The following is a 20,916-nucleotide window of genomic DNA, read 5'->3' as shown; positions in this document are numbered from 1 at the left end:
ATACTGTGGAAAGGCCAATTCATATTTTACATAATTCAATTGTATCAAGATGAAACTGCCAATTAATATTTTTCATAATTGTATGACTAGAACACCAGTAACTACGAAGGTAGTAGCTCAACACACAACAGTGTATCCTTGAAAAGCCTTAGCTTACAGTGCTTCTTGAGTGACAATTTAAAGATGCGCCCTGCTCTCAGAGAGTGTTACGTAGTGCATTACGTAGATAAGTCAAGTGGTCCTCCTCTCCCTTACGTCTCCGCTGGCAGTCATCTTCCCAGTTTAAGGTGTTCCCCAACCCCAGGATACGACCACGCAAGACACGGGGACGGCACGCTACCTCTCGATTGCACAGAAGGCGGCTGAAGGTCTTGGGAATATTCTTAGGATTGCACTCCCCTTTTGGCATCCTGCCGAGCGCACCACACACGTCCTTTCATCGCACCGCAGAGGCTGAAGGCGAGTTCATCTCCATGATGTCATCATATTACCACACTGGGAAGGAAGCGGACATGGCGACTATGGCGGAACCGCTATGTCTCGAAAGAGGTACCCAATAAGATGTATTGATTATGATTGAGTGAAGAGTTTCCTCATGACAAATGCGGTTGTGCTGTCAAAGAAATGAGTCTCTGAAATAGTCTTTGTGCGTCGTCAGCGCACTAGCTGCGTTGGCGACAAGTGGGATTAGTTGTCACTAATGACAACGGACGTAGGGGGGAGCTCTTCAATGAAAATAGACGGCTGATGTGCGTGTGTGGTGGGTGCGAGGACATATTCTGCCTACTCAACCAATTACGCGTGCATTCTTCTACCTGGCTGTCTTATAATAATGCCAAATGAGTTATTTAACTGTAGTAGGCATATGTTGTAAAATGCATGGAAATGGCCATTAAATATATTTGAATCTAGGTTTTGGCAAGCTGCCTTCTCATATCCCACTTTCTTACTCTCTTATCTCCTCATCTCCTACCAGATATCTGTCGAGTGATTGAGTTGTTGGACAGGTTGCAGAGAAGTGGGGAGCTGCCCCCACCCAAACTTCAAGCCCTTCAGCGGGTTCTTCAGAGCAAGTTCTGTGCTGCAATCAGAGAGGTGATGCAGTCTGATTTTGTCCATTATGTGTCCATCCCAACCTATCTGGGTGTGTAACTGATGATCTCTGAACTGTCTTTTTCCCTGCAAGTGTCTCCAGTCAGCATTAGTGCATTTCAAGGAAACTGGCTGATCATGGTAAATGAGGTTAACTGGTGATTTTTTGTAGATGCCTTGCTGTCTTCCCCTCCCCCACCACCCGCTACTCCCAGATTGATATGATATCCACCTGGTCTAATGAATGGTAACACATGGTCTGTGCACCTGCAACATACACCACTTGCATCCTCACTCTTTGCTCAGTGTAATCGTCAGAATGCACAGTGTTGTTTGTTGTCACAGAGATGAATGATAGCCTTATTGATAATGCTAGGTTTTTGCTGGATGATAGGTTGCCCTGTTGGCCTGTCACTGGTAGCTGAAACAGTCTGTCAATGCTGATAATTTGTCACTCATCTATTCACCAAACCCTTTCAATTACAAATTGAAGACGTGACTTGAGATCGAATGGAGAGGTGTTTTTTTTTTATTTATTTTTTTACATCATTTAATCCTGTACAAACTTTCCGGTAGATCTTACACAAGTTAGAGTCTTGCTGAAATGTCATGTCATATATTATGCACTATTAGTCTTTCAGTCTAATCACAATGTCGTTTGGCTTGCAGATGTCAGAATGATTTAGGCTGATGTCTTGTTTTTACAAGCATTCACTCTCGCTGTTAAAGGAACACTGAGTAGTTTTTCTAAGTCTAAATGCAATAGCTCCAAAATTCTTTGGCTTTTCAAGTCTTAGGGACCTGGCATTGTTCTTAAGAAAATATTGAAGGATTTCAGTTGAGATGAATCTTAGGAACTTCTTACTTTTTTTCTTAAGAATCTTCCTAAGATTTATCTTAAGAAAACTTTTGTGAATCCGGCCCCAGGGCTATTCAACTGGCCTTGGGCCAGATCCGGCCCTTGCATGGCATGGCTAATACCCTCCATGAGGTCTGAACAAAATGAAAACATAGGGTGCATCCCAATATGTGACCTTGCCTCCTCCACTTGCCTCCTCCACTTGCTTCTCATCATGATGACATCACTGACAACAGCATTATATTTCAATATCTTGCAAAAGCTAAATTGTAAAGTCTTTTTCTCATTTGCAATTGGGATGGTGAATGATAAACAGTCCCTCAAAAGTTGTTGTGGCGAGGCTGACAGCTGGGAAACTTTATCGTTTTCTCCACGGAGGAGGGGCCAGGAGGCGGGACGAGGAGACAAGCACAAGTGGAGGAGGCAAGGACACATATTGGGATGCACCCATAGGCGCGCTAACATGTTCGGCCCTTTTTCTGTGAGGAATTAGATAAATTGCACCTCAGTGACTTTTAATTGAATACCCCTGGCATTGACTGTATACTGGGACGATAAGCACTTAAGTTAGTAATTATTGTTTAGTTTAGTTCAGTTTGCCACCCATCATGGACTGTAACTACAGTACCTATGTGTAAGTCATATCTGAATGATTGGGCCAGAATCCCTGTCATGCCTCGGCTTCCAACTTGTACGTTGATCAAAGAGGGAAAACGGCTTAGTGTTCCTTTAAACTGCAGAACATTTTAATCATGAAATGCCAGTCTTGTTGGTTTGGATGTGATTGCTCCTGACTCTGTTCTCTCCTCTCCACCAGGTGTATGAGCAGCTCTATGACACGCTGGACATTGTAGGGGGCCCTGAAGTACGAGCCCAGGCCACAGCCAAAGTAAGCATGCTTGTTATTTCACTACTCTTTCACGGCAGTTTAAACAATGGTGTGTGTGTGTGTGTGTGTGTGTGTGGCACAGGGGAGTAGAGTTGCCCTGCTGTGACTTGAACCCAGACCTTCAGGGGTACCAAATTGAGGCTCTGACCACTGCACCGAAGAGCCCGGCTCATTGGCACGACAGTCAGAGCAGAGCACCATGGCCACCATCACAGTGTGAAGCATGGCATCAGAACAGCATGGGATTGCTAGGGTGAAGTGTGCAGTAGCGCAAGATTGTAAACATGGTGCTCCTCCTGCGCACTATATCTCACAGGCGCCCCCTTTACGAACGTTTGTATCATATCGGTGACCCCCTCGGTATTTGCCAACGCTTGTTGTCCCTGGGCACTGTGCCGCTGGCTCTTAAGGGTAATCCGGCCATGGGTGATGTGTTACGACCGAAATCGCTGCACCCCCTTACACGTGTCACCATACTTAGTGGCATTTACTTCTAGTAGAGTGTGTCACCTTCTCAGCTTATTCCTAAAAAAGGTAGGCCCTTAATGCACGCTGTACCTCCAGTGGCACGCCGTAAAAGACATTGAAAAGTTAACTACTATAGTACTACAGTACTATGACATAAGACAGGGCCTTTAGTAATGCACCTCGACTTGGTCATTGCCATTCTGGTAACAGCAAATTTGTAACGCCGTGTCTTAATGGGTTAAGGATTAAGTAGCGTATTATTATTGTAAAGTTATTGCATATTATGACTGTTGATATCAGTTGTAATAAAGTAATGATCATCAGAGAAGTAATTACTATACAAGTCAAGCATGGCATGCATGTGCACCACTGCTGTGTCTGTGTCCGTGCGTGCGTGTGTGTGTGTGTGTGATAATGTGCATCCCGAGGGAGCGCCAACAAAACAGAAATAGCCCCTGATCCCTTCTCTCTGATCCTTGCAGGCCACCGTAGCCGCCTTCGCTGCCAGCGAGGGGCACGCTCATCCCCGCGTGGTGGAGCTGCCCAAGACGGACGAGGGCCTGGGCTTCAACATCATGGGGGGCAAGGAGCAAAACTCGCCCATCTACATCTCCCGCGTCATCCCCGGCGGGGTGGCCGACAGGCAGGGAGGCCTGAAGAGGGGCGACCAGCTCCTGTCAGTCAATGGCGTGGTGAGTGGGGGCAGGGTATTGGCAAAGGATTCACGATACACATGCCACGATGCGATTCTATCACGATGCATTGCGATTCATGTACTATTGCAATGTTTACTTCTGTAAATGTGTAAAAATGCAGCTTATTTGCCAGTTGCTGTGTAGCATTCATAAGTCAATTAATTTTATTAAGCATTTTAGCATCTGGGAGAAAGCTTCCATTACAACAGAAATATTACCTACATTCTACTGAAGATAGTGAACCAGTGGCAAATTCATTTTTATTATTAAATAATCGATTGGCATTAATAGTATATCGTGAAAATAAGTATCACAATACATTGTCATGAATCGATGCAGTATATCATGAATGCATTGTCATGACGATTTTTTTTTTTTGCACACCCTTAGTGGTGAGTGGGGCAGGGGAGTGGAGTCTATGGCTTTTTATCATGGTCATGTCAATGGCGTGGGGTAAAATCTATGTCCTTCCTCTCAATATATTCTTACTTAATAGTGAGCCAGAGGTTCTCAACCCTTCCCAACTTTGGGGCCACTTGAGATTTTCACAAATGTTCGGAGCCCACGTCTGACTCTGACCCAATAATCAATAAAGCTCAAATAAATAGTCATCAGTAACACACACACACAGAGGTTAGCCGTAATGGGTGTTTTGTATAAGTGGATGGGACAGAGCAAGCTTTGGGGTGTGGGGTGGATTGGAGAAGAGGAAGGTGCACGTTAGTGTGTTGTGTGTGAGGTGCTTAGTGGACGTCAGCCCAATGGGCCGTTTACCAGAGAGACGGTTAGCAGATTACTCTCGGGGCAAGCAGATGGTCCTCTCAGCTCCCCCTGCCAGGAAATCCCCTGTTCATTTTGTCGTGTGAAAATGGTCATGCTAATCCTGGAACAGTGCCTCGACTCAGCAAGACAATGGTCTCATGTGCCTGTTAGAGAAACAGAGGGCTTACTGTATGTGCAGTTCATATATGTTAATGTATAGGATTATTGTATAGTTGTAGAGAAACGGCTTCCTCTCATTGCAGGTAGATGTAATGAAGAATCACAAACCTCAGTGTGTGTGCGCAAACATGAATATGAAGAGCTTCGTTGCAAAAATAACGTATATTCATTTTGGGGCACTTGGGGATATTGACATCTTTGTTTTGGGTGTTGCACTGCATGGCAAGATGCATTTTCTATAGATTTAAAAAGTGTATTATCAAAAGATGTGAGTGGCAAGAATTCACACATACTGTACGTACAAACCCCAACTCCGGTGAAGTTGGGACGTTTGGTAAACAGTGAATAAAATCAAAATGCTATCATTTTCAAAACATTCAATCTATTCCTTAGATGGAGAATAGTGAAAAGACAACATATTAAGTGTTAAAACTGAGAAAAAAAATTGTTTTGGGGGACATATGTACTCATTTCTAATTTGATAAATCCAACACGTCTCAAATAAGTTGGGACGGGGATCAGTGAAACCTAGTAAACATCCAAATAAGATAAAACAACAAAGAAGAACATTTCAAAATGAATTGTACTGACAGACAATATAGGTGTCCAGGTATAAGATCATCACAGAGAGGCTGAGTCACTCAGAATTAAAGATGCAAAGGGAATAATTACCATAGTTATTACATACATTTTTGAATTCCCTTTGATTTACCACGATTGAGTGTATATAAGACATATTTTTGTTACTAAAATCATTGTATAGGTTCATGACATCATGAAATATATATTGGCTGTAGTCTCACTCTAGCACTCCAGGAATTAGAGCTATTGAAAATTGACCATATTAAGAATGCTTAATGCGTGCAAATGATACAGGGGTGTAACATTCTCCTAAGCACCTGAGCTCACTTGAAATAGACCCAGAAGACATGGGAAACTGTCCTTTGCTTACAGAAGTCGGCAGAAGTTCTAGAAGTCCATTCTTTTTGACAATAATAGAGCATTGCACACCCTGTGCTACAGTGAAAATGGACCATCCAACTTGTGTTAGTGCTAGCTTCAAAAGTCAGCCTCCATGATAGCATGCGGGTGTAGTAGTGCATTGGTTAAGATGTTCTCACTCATCTGTAGAGTTAAATACAGTGCTGAATGGTATAAATGGGTTTTAAACAGCATGAAAAGCCACTCATGCATTATATTTTGAATGGAGATCTTCGATTACTGCCACATAGTAAGGTCAAATTGCATTCTCTACTATGTTTTAACAGTTTGGCGCCATCATAAGGACCAGCAGGTGATAAAATGGTGGGCTTTTGGTCAAGAACTGTCACACTGTAAGCACTACAGAAAGGAAAACATTGCAAAACATGACAAGGAATACACCCACCATTTAAGCTGGTGAAATCATGTCCAAGATAGGAATTAACACTGTTCTTTAAATAAATTTATCAATCGGTTAATGTATTTAACTGTTAAGTGTTGTCTTTTGTTTTGTTTTTAGTCTTCCTCGACATTTGCTGCCATTTATTGTCCCCGTCCCAACTCTTTTGAGACGTGTTGGATTTATCAAATTAGAAATGAGTACATATGTCCCCCAAAACAATATTTTTTCTTGGTTTTAACACTTAATATGTTGTCTTTTCACTATTCTCCATCTAATGAATAGATTGAATGTTTTGAAAATGATAGCATTTTGATTTTATTCACTGTTTACCAAACGTCCCAACTTCATCGGAGTTGGGGTTTGTAGATGATACTGTAGGACCTAGTGCGACTGAATAGTCATTTCCAATAATAAGATGCACAAGTCAAAAAATGGTGTTTACGTCATTTTGCAATGTAACTCTTCATGTTTGAAGGGTTAATACCATGAAACATGAACCTGATAGAATGTGTGTTTGTGTGTGCGTGCTTGAGTGCGTGTGCGCGCGTGCGTGCGTGCGCGTGCTTGCGTGTGTGTGTGTGTGTGTGTGTGTGTGTGTGTAGAGCGTGGAGGGTGAGCACCATGAGAAGGCTGTGGAGCTGCTGAAGGCGGCCCAGGGCTCGGTGAAGCTGGTGGTGCGATACACCCCAAAGGTCCTGGAGGAGATGGAGGCTCGCTTCGAGAAGCTGCGCAGCGCACGGAGACGCCAGCAACACACCAGCTACTCGTACGTATCCCTCCAAAAATTCACGCATACAATACGGTGTGCCACCACTCCCATGTGCAGACTTGTCATAACATTGTCGTGTAAGATTTTAGACACCTTGACTGAAGTCAACACTTGCGGCAGTGACGCCAACCGTCTGGATCTGATATTTTCAGCGCTTTGCTTTTTGGTGTGGCTGGTCCATCTGCACAAATACAAACTTTGAATATCTGTATGGACAGCATACACCTTAAATGCACAATTCACAAGATTTTCCCTCCCCTCCTCGATGCCTGCCAGGGCAGAGAAGTGACAATGCCTAACCCTTTACCCTAACCCCAACCCTACCCTACACCTGTTATGAGTTTATCATGCCATAATGACACCACTCTTTGCAAATAAATGGGGAAAAATCATAATGAAAACCTAAAAATGTTACCAATTGAACCTTTAATCACTGGGCTCTGTATGTGTGTGTCCATCTTCCAGATCCTTGGAGTCCCGTGGTTAGCCCGTCTCCTCCTTACTTCTTCCAAAGAGCGTCCCGACGTCAGTCCGGCAGGAAGGCATGTGGTTGGTTGTCGTGTAAGAGGAAGTCAGCGTACTGTAGGGTTGACTTAGCTGTGTTGTCCGTATGTTGCTCTACTATCTCCATCTAAATTAAGCCTCTATTATACACATAGTTGTGTGTTGAAGCGTATAGCTCCCCCGTCAGAAGACAACCTCTCCCGCCCCTTTTTTTATTCTAAATATCTATGCGGTCTCAGTACCTAGATTGTGTTGTTAGTCCTGATTTGAGAGAAAGAAAGAGAGAGAGAGACAGGAGCTGACTTGCTGTAGCTTCTGAAACTGTATATATCAGTACATAGTGCATACCTCCTGGCAGACTTGCTGCATGCGGATATACGTATGGTGCACTTCCCCAAGAAAACATCAGGAAAGAAGACGGTGTTCATCCTTCCTCACTCCCTCATAAGGCTGCTGGCGTCAAGACTGGTGTGACGTTCCTTTTCCAGACATATCTGTTCTTGACAGAACTAAGGACTTAAGCTTGATTTAAACATTGTTTTTTTTACTGTTTGTTTTTGTTTGTTTGTTTGATCATACCCAGTTGGGTCACATTCCTACTCCTTTCTGCAACTTGTGTTGGTTTCATGCCCTGTGTTGTCATATCATCCATCTCATTGGTCTGATTACGCTGGTGAAGCCGAGACAAGAGACCACTGGTGGAGGGGACCTGTCTGGTCAGAGATATTGGTGTGGGGCTTGGAAGGTCATGCCTGCCTCTGACCTGACCTGCCTGCGGAAATGCAACCCCCTCAACACACTGTGCCCACACCTACACTGTATTTACGTTGTACTTACCGTATGTATGTACTACTACTGATTAGTTCATAACAATAAAACAAAGTACTTTAGTTGACATTGTGCAATGTGTGGTGTGTTCCAGCAATGATACAGTAAATGGGTGTGAAAAAAAATGGTTGATGTTATTTTGCTCTCTCCTAGGTCAGTAAGGGGGTTATCCTACAATGGCCATTTACAAACAACAACCATCTACAAAGTAGTTACACAATCCTATGCAATGACATTGATTAACAACTGGGGATAATGTGATGCAGCACGCCAAGCCCCCCATATTTGGGCTTGCATGCCCATGGGGACCTTGGTTCGGGTCCGGCTTGGGTCTTGGCCCAACCCTGCCACCATCTCTGTGCCCCACTGATTTCCATAATTTTCGTTATATTTTTGCTGTCATGTCATTAATAAGGCACAAAAAGGCCATAAAATACAGTGTCAGAGATGTGGACTTGTGACTTGAGTCACAAATGACTCGACTTGAGACTTGACTTGCCAATATATTAGGAATGACTTGTGACTTGACTCGACTTGTACGCTATTGACTTGAGACTTGACTTGACTTGCCAGTTTTAGCTTGCAATGACTTGCAATAGCATTCCAAGTCAATGAATATATATATATATTTGTTCATTTGTGTGTGAAAAAACTAAACAATGTACACTTAAACAGTACCAGTAGGCCTACTATTTTTGTTTAGAACCCCTTACGAAAATCGTAATCACCCAAAAAACATGAAAACTTGTTTGCAGCCGTGGTGTAATGGTTAGGGAGTTGGACTGAAGATCACAAAGTTGCAGGTTTGAATCCCACCCTTAGGCCCATCTCTCCCTACCCCTCCATCCATGACTGAAGTGCCCTTGAGCAAGGCACCGAACCTCTGTTCCAAGCACCGTCACTGTGCATTGAATAAAAAAAGCGGCAACTAGGTGTAATTTAATGAATAATTATAAACCGTGGTAAAACCATGGTTAGTTTTCAGATTAAAACCATGGTTCATATTATAGTTAAACATAGTCAAACCAGAAACCATGCCGAACCATGCTCAAAAAAACATGAAATCATGTAAGAGACATGACTGGCGAAGGGGGACATGCGAAGCAGTGTCGAGAGGTAATTAATTTATGACCAAAAGTAATTGTCAATACTGTCACTTGTTAAGGACTTGGAAAAAATAAGACTTGGACTTGGACTTGACTTGGCTTTGGCACGACTTGGACTTGGACTTGACTTGGTCAAATGTGTCGTAACTTGTGACTTGACTCGGACTTGATTGGAAGGACTTGAGACTTACTTGCGACTTGCAAATTAGTGACTTGGTCCCATCTCTGTACAGTATCATCAAATTTAATTAAGTTTGATTAACAATTACATTTAGCAGGAAAGACATCTGACTTTGCCTCTTTGAAAAGTAGCAATTTTGTTATGTAAATGAACAGCCAAATATTTCTCTACACTGATGAAAGGTTTTAAGCGGTTTGAGCTGTATTGGAGTCATATAAATAATACAGTATTAGTATTAGTACAAATGAATTAGTTCTATGTATTTGACTTAAGTCAAGAACTGAACCTAAAGCGGTGGACAGGTACTTTTACTGTGGATGCTTTTATTTTGACAATTGTTGATGTTGCCATAACGGAAGTGTGCAGGGACACGTGAGTGCTAGTGACCCGTGTTTCAGGTGAAGAACGCTAACCTTGGTTTAAAGTTAAAATTTACACAAAGTAATGGGCTACCGTTTGTGATATAAGTGTGAAGATCATGTATTAACATTACCAATTCATGTTACGCTGTTTAAAGAATGCCTAAGAAAGATCCATGCCAGCGGCAAGCCTGTGAGATACAGAAATGTTTACAAGGTAACGTGATCCTAGCGGAGTGGAGGGTGGCTGTGCAATCTTCTGTTTTTATTAAATGGCTGTGCAATAAATTGGATGTTGTTTTCTGTTGCAGCAAACAAATACATTGAAAGCCGATGTGCGGATGTAATCGAGGAGATGCGAAAGTGCTGCGTTATACATACTAGTGAAGAGTCAGTCTGCTGCTCCGGATTTGCCAGAGAGCAGGCGGCAGCTGAGAAGAAGACGTGACCTTTGAAACCAAACGTCTTTTCCTCGTGTCTGACTCCCCCCTACGTCTTCCTCGCTGCTGAGTTGTGGAGGTTCAATGTTGATGTTTCTGTCTTCCCACTGTGGCTACTGGCCAGTCACTGCACATAGCAAAGCGTGTCACCACAGCTTGTCTGTCTTGTCGGTTTTACCCTAATGAGTCTGACTACAATAAAACATAGGCCTATAGGCCTATCTGCCTGAATGTGACATTTCTCATTAATCACAATAATTGACCCACAGACCTACCATAAGCTGATTAGTTCAATGCTATAATAGGAAGTGATACAACACACACACACACACACACACACACACACACACACACACACACACACACACACACACACACACACACACACACACACACACACACACACACACACACACAAACATCATGCAACACTCTGCCTTTGTAGGAATAAGTACCTTTCACTTAGATAGTGTCCACATAAAGGACACACATTTTTTAACTTTATTGCAAGTTTATTCAACATCAGCATAGTTTTCTTCTGTTCACTTTGCTTTCAACTTGCAGTCATTTTCTTTTTTTATATAGGGCCTATCCATAGAAAGTGATAACAGGAAAGGAGACAAGTGAAGTAAGCAAATAAGTATGGAGAAAATAAAAGAGAAAACTCCCAAGAGCTCCAAAAGGGGGAGGGGGGTGGGACAAAACAAAAACCCAACCTAGTGGAGAAGAGAATCATACATGTGTGTGTGTGTGCGTGAAGGACACATTGAAGAGAATTAAATGTCCAAAATGAAAATATGCAATCCCTCATTCATGCACAATGCATTTAGACATTCCGAATGGAGTTAACCAAAGTATGAATATTGAGTTCCTATAGGCTCTAATCAATAAAGCACAGTCTGCAAGCAAGACCAACTCATTCACATTATCACATATAGTGTGCAGTGTCAGTGTTAAAATGTAATGGGTGTTTTAAAAGCCATCTGAAAATCAAATATTGACAGTGACAAAATGTTAACAGCAGCGCAGGTATTTATCAGTCACCCAGCGTTTATTTCCACATCAAAGTATATCTGGGACTACTGACTTATGGGGGCAAAACAGAGACAAGCACACAAATATTCTGTCCATTCATAACAGATCATGTTGCATGTAGTATAGAAGATATAAGTATAAACATGCCATGTGGGTTAAAATTCAATATTAACAAATCTTAACATCACACAAGGGGTATTCAAGCAAACAAAGCTGATTTAAACAGTGAACTATATTTTTGTGCAACAATTTTAATCCATTAATGACAAGACAATTAAAAAGAGATGGATTCTTACTTCATGTGCATGTGCTTTAGCTATTTAGGCAAAATGGGTCACAAGACATATTGCGTAAAAGAAAACCTAGTACCAAAAGTTCCCGTTTGTCATGGACATTCTGTCTGGGAATGGTTTACCTCCCTCATCTCCTCAAAGGACAACCATAGGTGGACCGACAATTACTCATAATTATGGGTATGTACGCACTATTATTGGCGTATTAATTGATATTTTACTGACAGACTTCTTTTTGAAATGACTTTCATATTTATACACCCAATAGCCTATTATAGTAATGTAACTTATCTTCTTTTGCAGATTTCTTGTGGACGTTTACTGGAGGAGTTTTTCTAACAATCATGCTTCTTCAGACCCAAACCCTTTGCTTCAAGGTATGGCTCAAACAAGGTTTTTCTTTGTGTATACCAGTTCTTTTACTTTATTACATGGATCCTGACGTGGTTAGTCAGTGTCAAGACTTCATCTGAGTATCAAGGTATGCCGTAAAATCACCGCCGTTCAGCAGAAAAATAAGACTGTATTGTATGAAGAGCAGGTAATGAAGAAGGCCGAATCAATCTTGGAAAATTATACTCATCCCCTTAATAGTGAATTCCAGTTTTTGCCCTCTGGTTCCCGCCTTAAATATCCACTGGCACGAACCCACAGATACAAGAACTCTTTCGTACCCACAGCTGTTCAGCTGTTCAACTCAACTACAAAATGCAGATACCGGTAGTCATGTGTAGCGCGCTTATGAACTTTTATGTATTCTTAGTGCTGCACTTATTTATTTATTTCTCCACCATGCTTTTATAATTCTATTATTATTCCTAAAACTTTTGTGTTTCTTGTGTTTTTAATATTTTTATGGGTGAAGTATGTGTGTGTGTGTGAGGTGTACTACTGCTGCACAACAATTGTCCATAATGGGACAAGTAAAGCTACTGAACTGAGCTGAACTGAGTTCTTCTCGCATGTGCTTATTCTGTTCACTGGCGTTGCCAAGTGCAGTAGGTTACTTTTGGCAGAACACATAACTGTTATGACTTTTTCAACTGTAAAAAAAAAAAAGTTGTATCAAAAAGTCAATATTTCACAATCGATGCATGATTCATTAAGTACATTCACAGTTTTTCTCGATTGGTTTGGCTAATTTCTCAAAACTGAGATGACATTCTCAAAACAACACGGACAAATCTCCAAATCAACTTTCAGTTTCCCACAACAGAATGGCATTTTTCATTGCTTTCATCAAATTTCAAATGCTTTGTACATGTCTCAAATGTTTAGTACATCTCTGCAGATGGCTATGTACAAGTAGCCTACCCTACAGTTGACACATTGAGCATACATTTAGCACATTTTCCAAATAAATTGACCTGTCTTATCTAAACGAATTAGACAATTCTCAGTCCAATGGTTGCCCTCACCAAAACGTCAGACTGATTTAATTGTGTGTCATCATATGCAAGTAGTCTACACAATTGTCAAAACAGTCAAGGACATAATATTTTAAGAATTTCTTTACTGTAAACAGTAAATTCATGACACTGTTCAACAGGCCAGATGATATTGTTAAACTTTACTAGTTTGTAGAAAATAATTTTACAACCGTGTATACTACAGTTTCCTCTGTTGGCTAATTTCTTGAAATTTTTTCAAACAGCATTCTGTGGAAGGAATTTAGTTTCGACAGACGCGTAAACTGTTTTTGGAGCGATATGAGCAAGTGATGAGGATCCATGGCGTTATGCTGAACCATCCAGTTTATTTTGACAGAATGACTAAATGAATGCAAATGAGCCAAACCAATTGAGAAGGATATATGCCATTTTTATGGTACTGACTATTTATGTGGGAGAAGGTTTAGTGCTGATGCAAGAATGAGCTGTTTTGGGAGGTATATGACATTTTGTTAGTTATCTGAACTGTTGTGCAGAAGTGTAAGAATGTTTAGCCAAATTACCCAAAATTTATAGAAATGTCATCTCGGTTTCAAGAAATTAGCCAAACCAATCGAGAAAAACTGTAAATATGTATATTCATGTTTGCAATGTCAGAAAAGGGCATTTGTTCATCTTCCAACTTTGAAAGGTTCTCTGAATTCATGTACAGTTTTAAACTCACTTACTACACATATTTACTTCACATTCTTTAAAAAAACATTCTCTGCATTAACATTTGTCCTTAACACTACCAGTGCAATATTGTCATTCCATGCACTTGGATTGTGGGCACCCAGTGTAAAAAATACAACAGCAGCATAATCTTTTAAATGAATGTAATTACCTTATAGGTTATTTACATATCTGCTCCTGTACGGTCCATAAGAGCTTCAAACACCACTACGGATTCCCCCACCTCTTCAGCTACCACTGAGGCTGCCACCACAGATCACACTGGACCTGCTGCTTCTCAACCCACCCCTGAATCTACTGAACCCACCACTGCCCTGCCCTCTACTGAACCAACGTCTACTGAACCCACCACTGCCCTGCCCTCTACTGAACCAACGTCTACTGAACCCACCACTGCCCTGCCCTCTACTGAACCCACCACTGCCCTGCCCTCTACTGAACCAACGTCTACTGAACCCACCACTGCCCTGCCCTCTACTGAAACAGCTTCTACTGAACTTACCTCTGTGCCAGCCTCCACTGAAACAGCTTCTACTGACCAATCTTCTATTGAACTAGCTGCTGTTCCACCCTCTACTCAACCCACCCCTGAACCAACCACTGTGACTACTACTGAAATTTCTACTGCTCAACCCACTACTCTACCAACCACTGAAGCTACCACTGAAATGCCTACTGCTCAACCCACCTCTGTAGCTACCACTGAAATGCCTACTGCTCAACCCACCACTGAAACCACTGGAATGCCTACTGCTCAACCCATTACTCAACCAATCTCTGCTCCAGCGTCCACTGAACGTGCCCCTGCCCTAACCACAACTAAAGCCACCTCTGCTAAACCTACACGTCCACACTCTCCTACTAAACCTACACGTCCACACTATCCTACTAAAGTTACTCGTCACTCTCCTACTAAACCTACACGTCACTATCCTACTAAAGTTACTCGTCACTCTCCTACTAAACCTACACGTCACTATCCTACTAAAGTTACTCGTCACTATCCTACTAAACATACTACACGTCACTCTCCTAAAGTTACTCGTCACTGACGCCTACACGTCACTACTAAAGTTACTCTACTACTACTGCTACTACTACTACTACTACTACTACTACTACTAAATGCCCAATCAACTGTTGCACCCACCAGCACCAAACATGTCACCACCACACATGTCACGCAGGCAGTGCAGATGACAGTAGCCACCACAGCGTCTGGACAGGGGAACACTCTGGCTCTGTGTCTCTCATTCTGGCTCAGTCTGATTCCCTTCTGCCTTATTAAGGTGATATTGCCCTGAGCAACCCACTCTGCCTTGTACTGCCTGAAATGACACGCATCTCATCACTGCTAACTAGGCCTACTGTTACATTTAGTCCTATGTTTTCAATGTTCAACACTGAAGTTTGTTTTGTTCTTTTATAGGCTATGTGTATTTCACAAGAATTAGTCCCCTCTCCAATGTGTATCCAAAGTGTCAAAGGGCAATGTGAAGTATGCAAACCTGCTATGAAACGTGATGGTTGTGGGATACATCACTTCCTGATGATAGACGACAGCTAAAGGTCAAGCCAAAATAATAAATGAATGTCTTGTCTGATAAAGCAGCATGCCTTTGATCTCCTCTTTTTTTTATTAAGTTTTGAAAAGCAAAAATAAAATAAGCTACATGCTAGTGGCAAATCTGTGGGGAAATGTCAAATAGTAGGTAATAACTTTGGCAATCAATAATTCTTATTATTATGAGGTGGAAAGAGTACAGAAAATGTGTACTCAAGTAAAAGTATCTTTACGTTGCCTAAATCCTACTCAAGTAAAAGTAAAAAGTACTCCAGTTAAAAATGTAATTTGAGTAAAAGTTACTTTTAATTAGCTTTCCTCTCGATAATTTAATGTTTCTTTTTCTTGAATATCGTCCTCCATAACCTCTATCTCTTTCTTTGCACCAGCCATCATCCAATGCACTGATCCAAGACAGTTCAATAGTGGAAATGCTGTGTGCCATCCTGCATAATCGTTAATTTCCGGCAGATTGTGGCTTTATTTTGCATGGCTTTTTGTCCATTTTTTTCACTCTCTACTCAGGCCAGGTTCCAGTGTATTTGAGTAAAGTACTTGGGTCAAGATGTACTCAAGTACAAGTAAAAGTATTACTTTTTAAAACCACTTAACAAGTACAAAGTACTCATAAAAGCTTTCCACCCCTGCAATTGGGTCATTCAATTATTGCTCTTATAAATTTTGCCCCAATTATATGGGGCAAGGATACATGTGTAAGTTACTCTTCAACTAAAATGGCGGTCAACATTTTGAAAAGTTCTATCGTCCCACTTAAAGTTGCTCTGAGACATGGGGGCTTTAATGAATGTATTTAATGAATGTGCTTTTTTGTGCCAGAGTAGCCTAAAGAATCACTTCTCTACTCAATTACTAAATTGCCAATTATTAAAATAGACCATGTTTATGCAAATAAATATTTACATTTTCATTTGCATTTTCATTGACCTTTTCACGTAAATATGCATGTGACTGCAAACTGAAATGCAAAGCCATTGTCTTGGCCTGCCCTGACATGAGCAGAATGTAGGCCTATTTGAATTCACAACTGGCTGTGTAGACTTATAGCTAGACTTCATGAGCATGTTTGTCAAAGCCTTAGCACAGCACACATGTCCAAAATGAAAATATGCAGTGCCTCATGCACAATGCATTAAGAAATGCTGAATGGAATTAACCAAGGTATGGAGACTGAAAAGGTTTCTATTGGCTAATCAAAAATCACACAGTCTGCAAGACCAAGTCATTCACATATAGTGTGCAGTGCCAGTGTTAAAATGTAATATGTATTTTAAAAGCCACCTGAAAATCAAATAGGCTATTGACATTCATGATAATGACAGTGACGAATGTCAACAGCAGTGCAGATATCTATCAGTCGTTATTTTCACATCAATGTATATCTGGGACCACTGACTCATGGAGGCAAAACAGAGAGACACAACCAGGGCCAGATTAATGCACAGGCTAGATATGGCAGCAGCCAGGGGGGGCTCAATTGGCCAAAAGTCAAAAATTGCAGAATTGTCAAAACATGCAATATTGAAAAAATAATCTGTAATGTTGAGTGCCGTTTTAAATCTTGTTCATACTCCTCTTCACAGCTGGAAGGCATTAACTTTAATTCCTAGTTTTTAATGAAGACACTGTCTATGGAATTTTGTCAATGAAATGCCTCATTCGCTCAAAAGGCAACCATAGTTGGGCTGACATTTACTCATAATTATGGGTATGTACGCACTATTATTGGCTTATTAATTGATATTTTACTGACTTTGACCAAAAAATGACTTGCATATTCATATACAGATATACTGTATAATACTGTAGTGATTTTTAATTTTATTTTTGCAGATTTATTGAGGACGTTTACTGGAGGAGTTCTTCTAACAATCATGCTTCTTCAGACACAAACACTTTGCTTCAAGGTATGGCTCATTCATGTTATTTATGTACACCAGTTCTTTTACTTTATTACATGGTTCTTAACTTGGTTAGTTAGTGTCAAGGCTTCATCTCAGTTCTTGTATGTGCTTATTCTGTTCACTAGGGTTGTAAAGTGCAGAAGGCTACTTTTCACATTCACACATAACTTTAAGGGCATTTTCAACTGTAAAGAAGTTGTATCAAAAAGTCTTATGAGCGATTCTACGATTCCCCTACGCTTTTGGCAAAAGCAAAATGTCATTTATCAGTATTTTTTTTCAACTAAATGACCTAGATGTTTACATAGTGTATTTAAGTTTTCAAACAAACAAATTGCCAAGCTTAATCTTAAATCATTTGATAAATACTCTAATGAAAGCGAACATTTGCTTAATTATTTTGTCAACAGTGTTATGGACAAATACTATGTCATTTCAAACATATATAAAAATACTACAGAGTTGAAACAATATATGTTTGAAAGTGCGTATGTCCCTTAGCAGTAATGTTGTATTTAATCTGTGCAACTGATATAGAAAATGTGATTGTTGAGCTTCATAAGTAGGATTTTATGAGTCACTGTGATACAGACTGACACATTTTTCATCATAAATCCCTGTAACGTCTGATTTGAATATAGTCACCCTCCTTACACAAGACTTCCTTCTCCAGAGATAATTCCTAGTGTATGTTCATAGGATTTTTCCAACACATAAGGGATCAATAGCGCAAAAACACTTTCAAAACAGTCAACGGTGTTACTCAACGGTGTTACGGTCAACAGTGCAGGGGAACAAGTCGGCACTTTTTTAGGCGAAAAAAAAAGAGCAGACAAACCCATCTCCCTAGACCACAAATTATTTAGTTTGTTTGTCTGTCAGTATGGATATAAATTGGCAAAAACATACTCCTCCTCAACTGTCATCAGTGTTGCCAGATTGGGCTGGTTCCCGCCCAATTGGGCTGCTTAGGATGGCCGGGTGCGGGTAAAAATGGCATCTATCAGAAAAACCTTCCCACTGCCATATAAATTAATAGAATTGGGCTGGTTTTTGATCACTTTTTGGGCTGGAAATCATCAGCCTCATCTGGCAACCCTGACTGTCATACTTAATTGTAACACCATTGACGGTAACACCGTTGACATTTCAGCCATTTTTATGGTGTTGTGCTAACTGAGGACCTCAGAAGTTCCACCACAACACCTTAATCAATTAATGTATCTGTATGCTTTATCTGTGTTTTTCTACATGTGATTTCTAATTCAGATTCTTATGAATATGTTGATAACACCGTTGACAGGCAATTTTCCCGCTATGAGAACATGAAAAAGAATGGATTAAATTATGGAAGGATGGAGCTCAATATTTACCAAAAAGTCTTCCCGTATCCTGCCAAAGAGGTTATGACATCACGTGATGTTATTCGTATAGCCTTAGACCAAACCATTACTGATTTATGGAGGAGGTTTCAGACCGTGACACCGTTAACACAGTTTTCGTGGACAAACACAAAATGGCAAATTTCATGTATAATGGAAAGGACAGTGGTCTTTCTGACAGTTTTGTCATATTGTGATGATTACTGTGAATCAACATTTGCAATCGTCTTGGGCAAAAAAAGTTTCTTTACATGCTAATATGAAGACTGAATCTGACATTTGGAAAACAGGACGGCATGAAAACGCCCAAAACCAGTATTAAATATTCATTCTTGCTGAGGGAAATAATGCTATGTCTACACTTTCTGTATTATATGAAAGATAAATGTTTTCTAATGTCCAAAACATCATTGGATGCAGTTAATAGATAGTGGAATTGCCAAATAAAATCCACGGACTTAAAAGTGTAGGCGAATTAGAGAATCACTCCTATATTTTACAACCATTGTGTATATTCATATTTACAAGGCATTTGTTCATCTTCCAACTTTAAAGGGTTCCCTGAATTCATATACAGTATTAAACCCACTTATTACACAATTACTTCACATACTTAAAAAATATTCTTGGCATTAACATTTGTCCTTAAAGTGATATTGTGCTATTTTTGGATACAAGTTCATTTTACACCTCCCCTTGAGTTAAATGATTGAGTTGTACCTTTCTTCTGTATTTGCAGTCGTTCTCTGAGTCTGGCAGTGCAAACTTAACCTCCAAGCTAGCAATTGACATTGAATCATAACTGTTAGCTGGCCTCATATGATTCAATGTTAATTGCTTGCTTGAAAGTAGAATTGCCATACTCAGTGAATGGCTGAAATTACAGGAGAAAGGTACCGGGTACACCTCAATCATTTAACTCAAGGGGAGGTGTAAAATGAACTGATTTCCAAAAATGGCACAATATCACTTTAACACTTTAACACATCTGTGCAATATTGTCATTCAAGGCACTTGGATTGGGCACATATTATAAAATATAATGCCTTTATAATCTTTCAAATGAATGTAATTATCTTACAGGTGATTTACATATCTGCTCCTGTACGGTCCATAAGAGCCTCAAACACCACTACGGATTCCCCCACCTCTTCAGCTACCACTGAGGCTGCCACCACAGATCACACTGGACCTGCTGCTTCTCAACCCACCCCTGAATCCACTAAATCCCCTGAATCCACTGCACTGCCCTCTACTGAACCAGCTACTGAACTTACCTCTGTGCCAGCTTCTACTGAATCAGCTTCTACTGATTCTGTCCTACCCTCTACTCAACCAACCGCTGTGACTACTACTGGAATGCGTACTGCTCAACCCACCACTCTACCAACTTCTGCACCCGCGTCCACTGAACGTACCCCTGTAGTAACCACATCTAAAGCCACCTCTGCTAAACCTACACTTCACCCTCCTGCTAAATGCACATCAACTGTTGCACCCACCACCACCACCACAGCACACGTCACGCAGGCAGTGCAGATGACAGTGGCCACCACAGCCTCTGGACAGGGGAACACTCTGGCTCTGTGTCTCTCATTCTGGCTCAGTCTGATTCCCTTCTGCCTTATTAAGGTGATATTGCCCTGAGCATCCCACCCTGCCTTGTATGTACTGCATCAAATGCATCTCATTTAATATGTGAATTTTTAAGTTAATATTTTTGTTAATCCTTTTTGCACGTTGTGGAGTTCTACCAGTCATTTTACTACAAGCTGTAATGTAGGTTGGTTGGAGCATTGTATGTGACAATCTACTCTACTCTACTCTCATCACTGGTTACTAGGCCTACTGTTACATTTATAGTTTCAATATTTAACACTAAAGTTCTTTTTTGTAGGCTTTCACAAGAATTGTCCCCCTCTTCAATGTGTAACTTAAGTGTCACAGGGCAGTGTGAAGTAAAACTTGCCATGAAACGTGTTGGTTGTGGGATACAACATCACTTCCTGATGATAAACAAGAGCTACAAGGTCAAGCAAACCAAAGTTATGAATCTCTGATAAGGTCTGATAAAGCAG

The 20,916-nt window shown here is 40.8% G+C and overlaps 3 protein-coding genes across 4 annotated transcripts; all 3 read left to right on the top strand.

The window, feature by feature from the left end:
- Positions 1-108: 108 nt before the first annotated feature.
- lin7b (lin-7 homolog B (C. elegans)) lies at positions 109-8,475 on the top strand. Its single transcript, XM_063216770.1, has 6 exons — positions 109-549; positions 977-1,095; positions 2,769-2,840; positions 3,791-4,000; positions 6,932-7,095; positions 7,564-8,475. Exons 1-6 carry the CDS (start codon positions 474-476, stop codon positions 7,583-7,585), a joined length of 663 nt encoding a protein of 220 aa, XP_063072840.1. The 5' UTR covers positions 109-473; the 3' UTR covers positions 7,586-8,475.
- A 1,555-nt stretch (positions 8,476-10,030) lies between these two features.
- On the top strand, positions 10,031-10,747 carry cmc4 (C-x(9)-C motif containing 4 homolog (S. cerevisiae)). The gene is made up of 3 exons (XM_063216760.1): positions 10,031-10,115; positions 10,235-10,293; positions 10,388-10,747. Exons 2-3 carry the CDS (start codon positions 10,236-10,238, stop codon positions 10,522-10,524), a joined length of 195 nt encoding a protein of 64 aa, XP_063072830.1. The 5' UTR covers positions 10,031-10,115; position 10,235; the 3' UTR covers positions 10,525-10,747.
- Positions 10,748-11,423: 676 nt separating this feature from the next.
- On the top strand, positions 11,424-20,908 carry LOC134463568 (mucin-5AC-like). 2 transcript variants are annotated; one of them, XM_063216741.1, is made up of 3 exons: positions 11,424-12,024; positions 12,148-12,221; positions 19,922-20,908. In XM_063216741.1, exons 1-3 carry the CDS (start codon positions 12,021-12,023, stop codon positions 20,483-20,485), a joined length of 642 nt encoding a protein of 213 aa, XP_063072811.1. In that variant the 5' UTR covers positions 11,424-12,020; the 3' UTR covers positions 20,486-20,908. The 2 variants fall into 2 exon arrangements, with proteins under 2 accessions (XP_063072811.1, XP_063072820.1); XM_063216750.1 differs by lacking the exons at positions 11,424-12,024; positions 12,148-12,221 and adding exons at positions 17,141-17,260; positions 17,386-17,459.
- Positions 20,909-20,916: the final 8 nt, after the last annotated feature.

The sequence above is a fragment of the Engraulis encrasicolus genome, chromosome 2 (assembly GCF_034702125.1).
Source record: "Engraulis encrasicolus isolate BLACKSEA-1 chromosome 2, IST_EnEncr_1.0, whole genome shotgun sequence".
In the NCBI taxonomy this organism is placed as follows: domain Eukaryota; kingdom Metazoa; phylum Chordata; class Actinopteri; order Clupeiformes; family Engraulidae; genus Engraulis; species Engraulis encrasicolus.
This window is presented reverse-complemented; position numbering and strand designations above follow the sequence as displayed.

Coding starts and splice junctions, on each gene's coding strand:
- lin7b (XM_063216770.1), top strand. CDS start 474: ATGATGTCATCATATTACCACACTGGGAAGGAAGCGGACATGGCGACT. Junction 550..976: donor ACCGCTATGTCTCGAAAGAG/GTACCCAATAAG, acceptor ATCTCCTACCAG/ATATCTGTCGAGTGATTGAG. Junction 1,096..2,768: donor TCTGTGCTGCAATCAGAGAG/GTGATGCAGTCT, acceptor CCTCTCCACCAG/GTGTATGAGCAGCTCTATGA.
- cmc4 (XM_063216760.1), top strand. CDS start 10,236: ATGCCTAAGAAAGATCCATGCCAGCGGCAAGCCTGTGAGATACAGAAA. Junction 10,294..10,387: donor GATACAGAAATGTTTACAAG/GTAACGTGATCC, acceptor TTTCTGTTGCAG/CAAACAAATACATTGAAAGC.
- LOC134463568 (XM_063216741.1), top strand. Junction 12,222..19,921: donor CCCAAACCCTTTGCTTCAAG/GTATGGCTCAAA, acceptor ATTATCTTACAG/GTGATTTACATATCTGCTCC.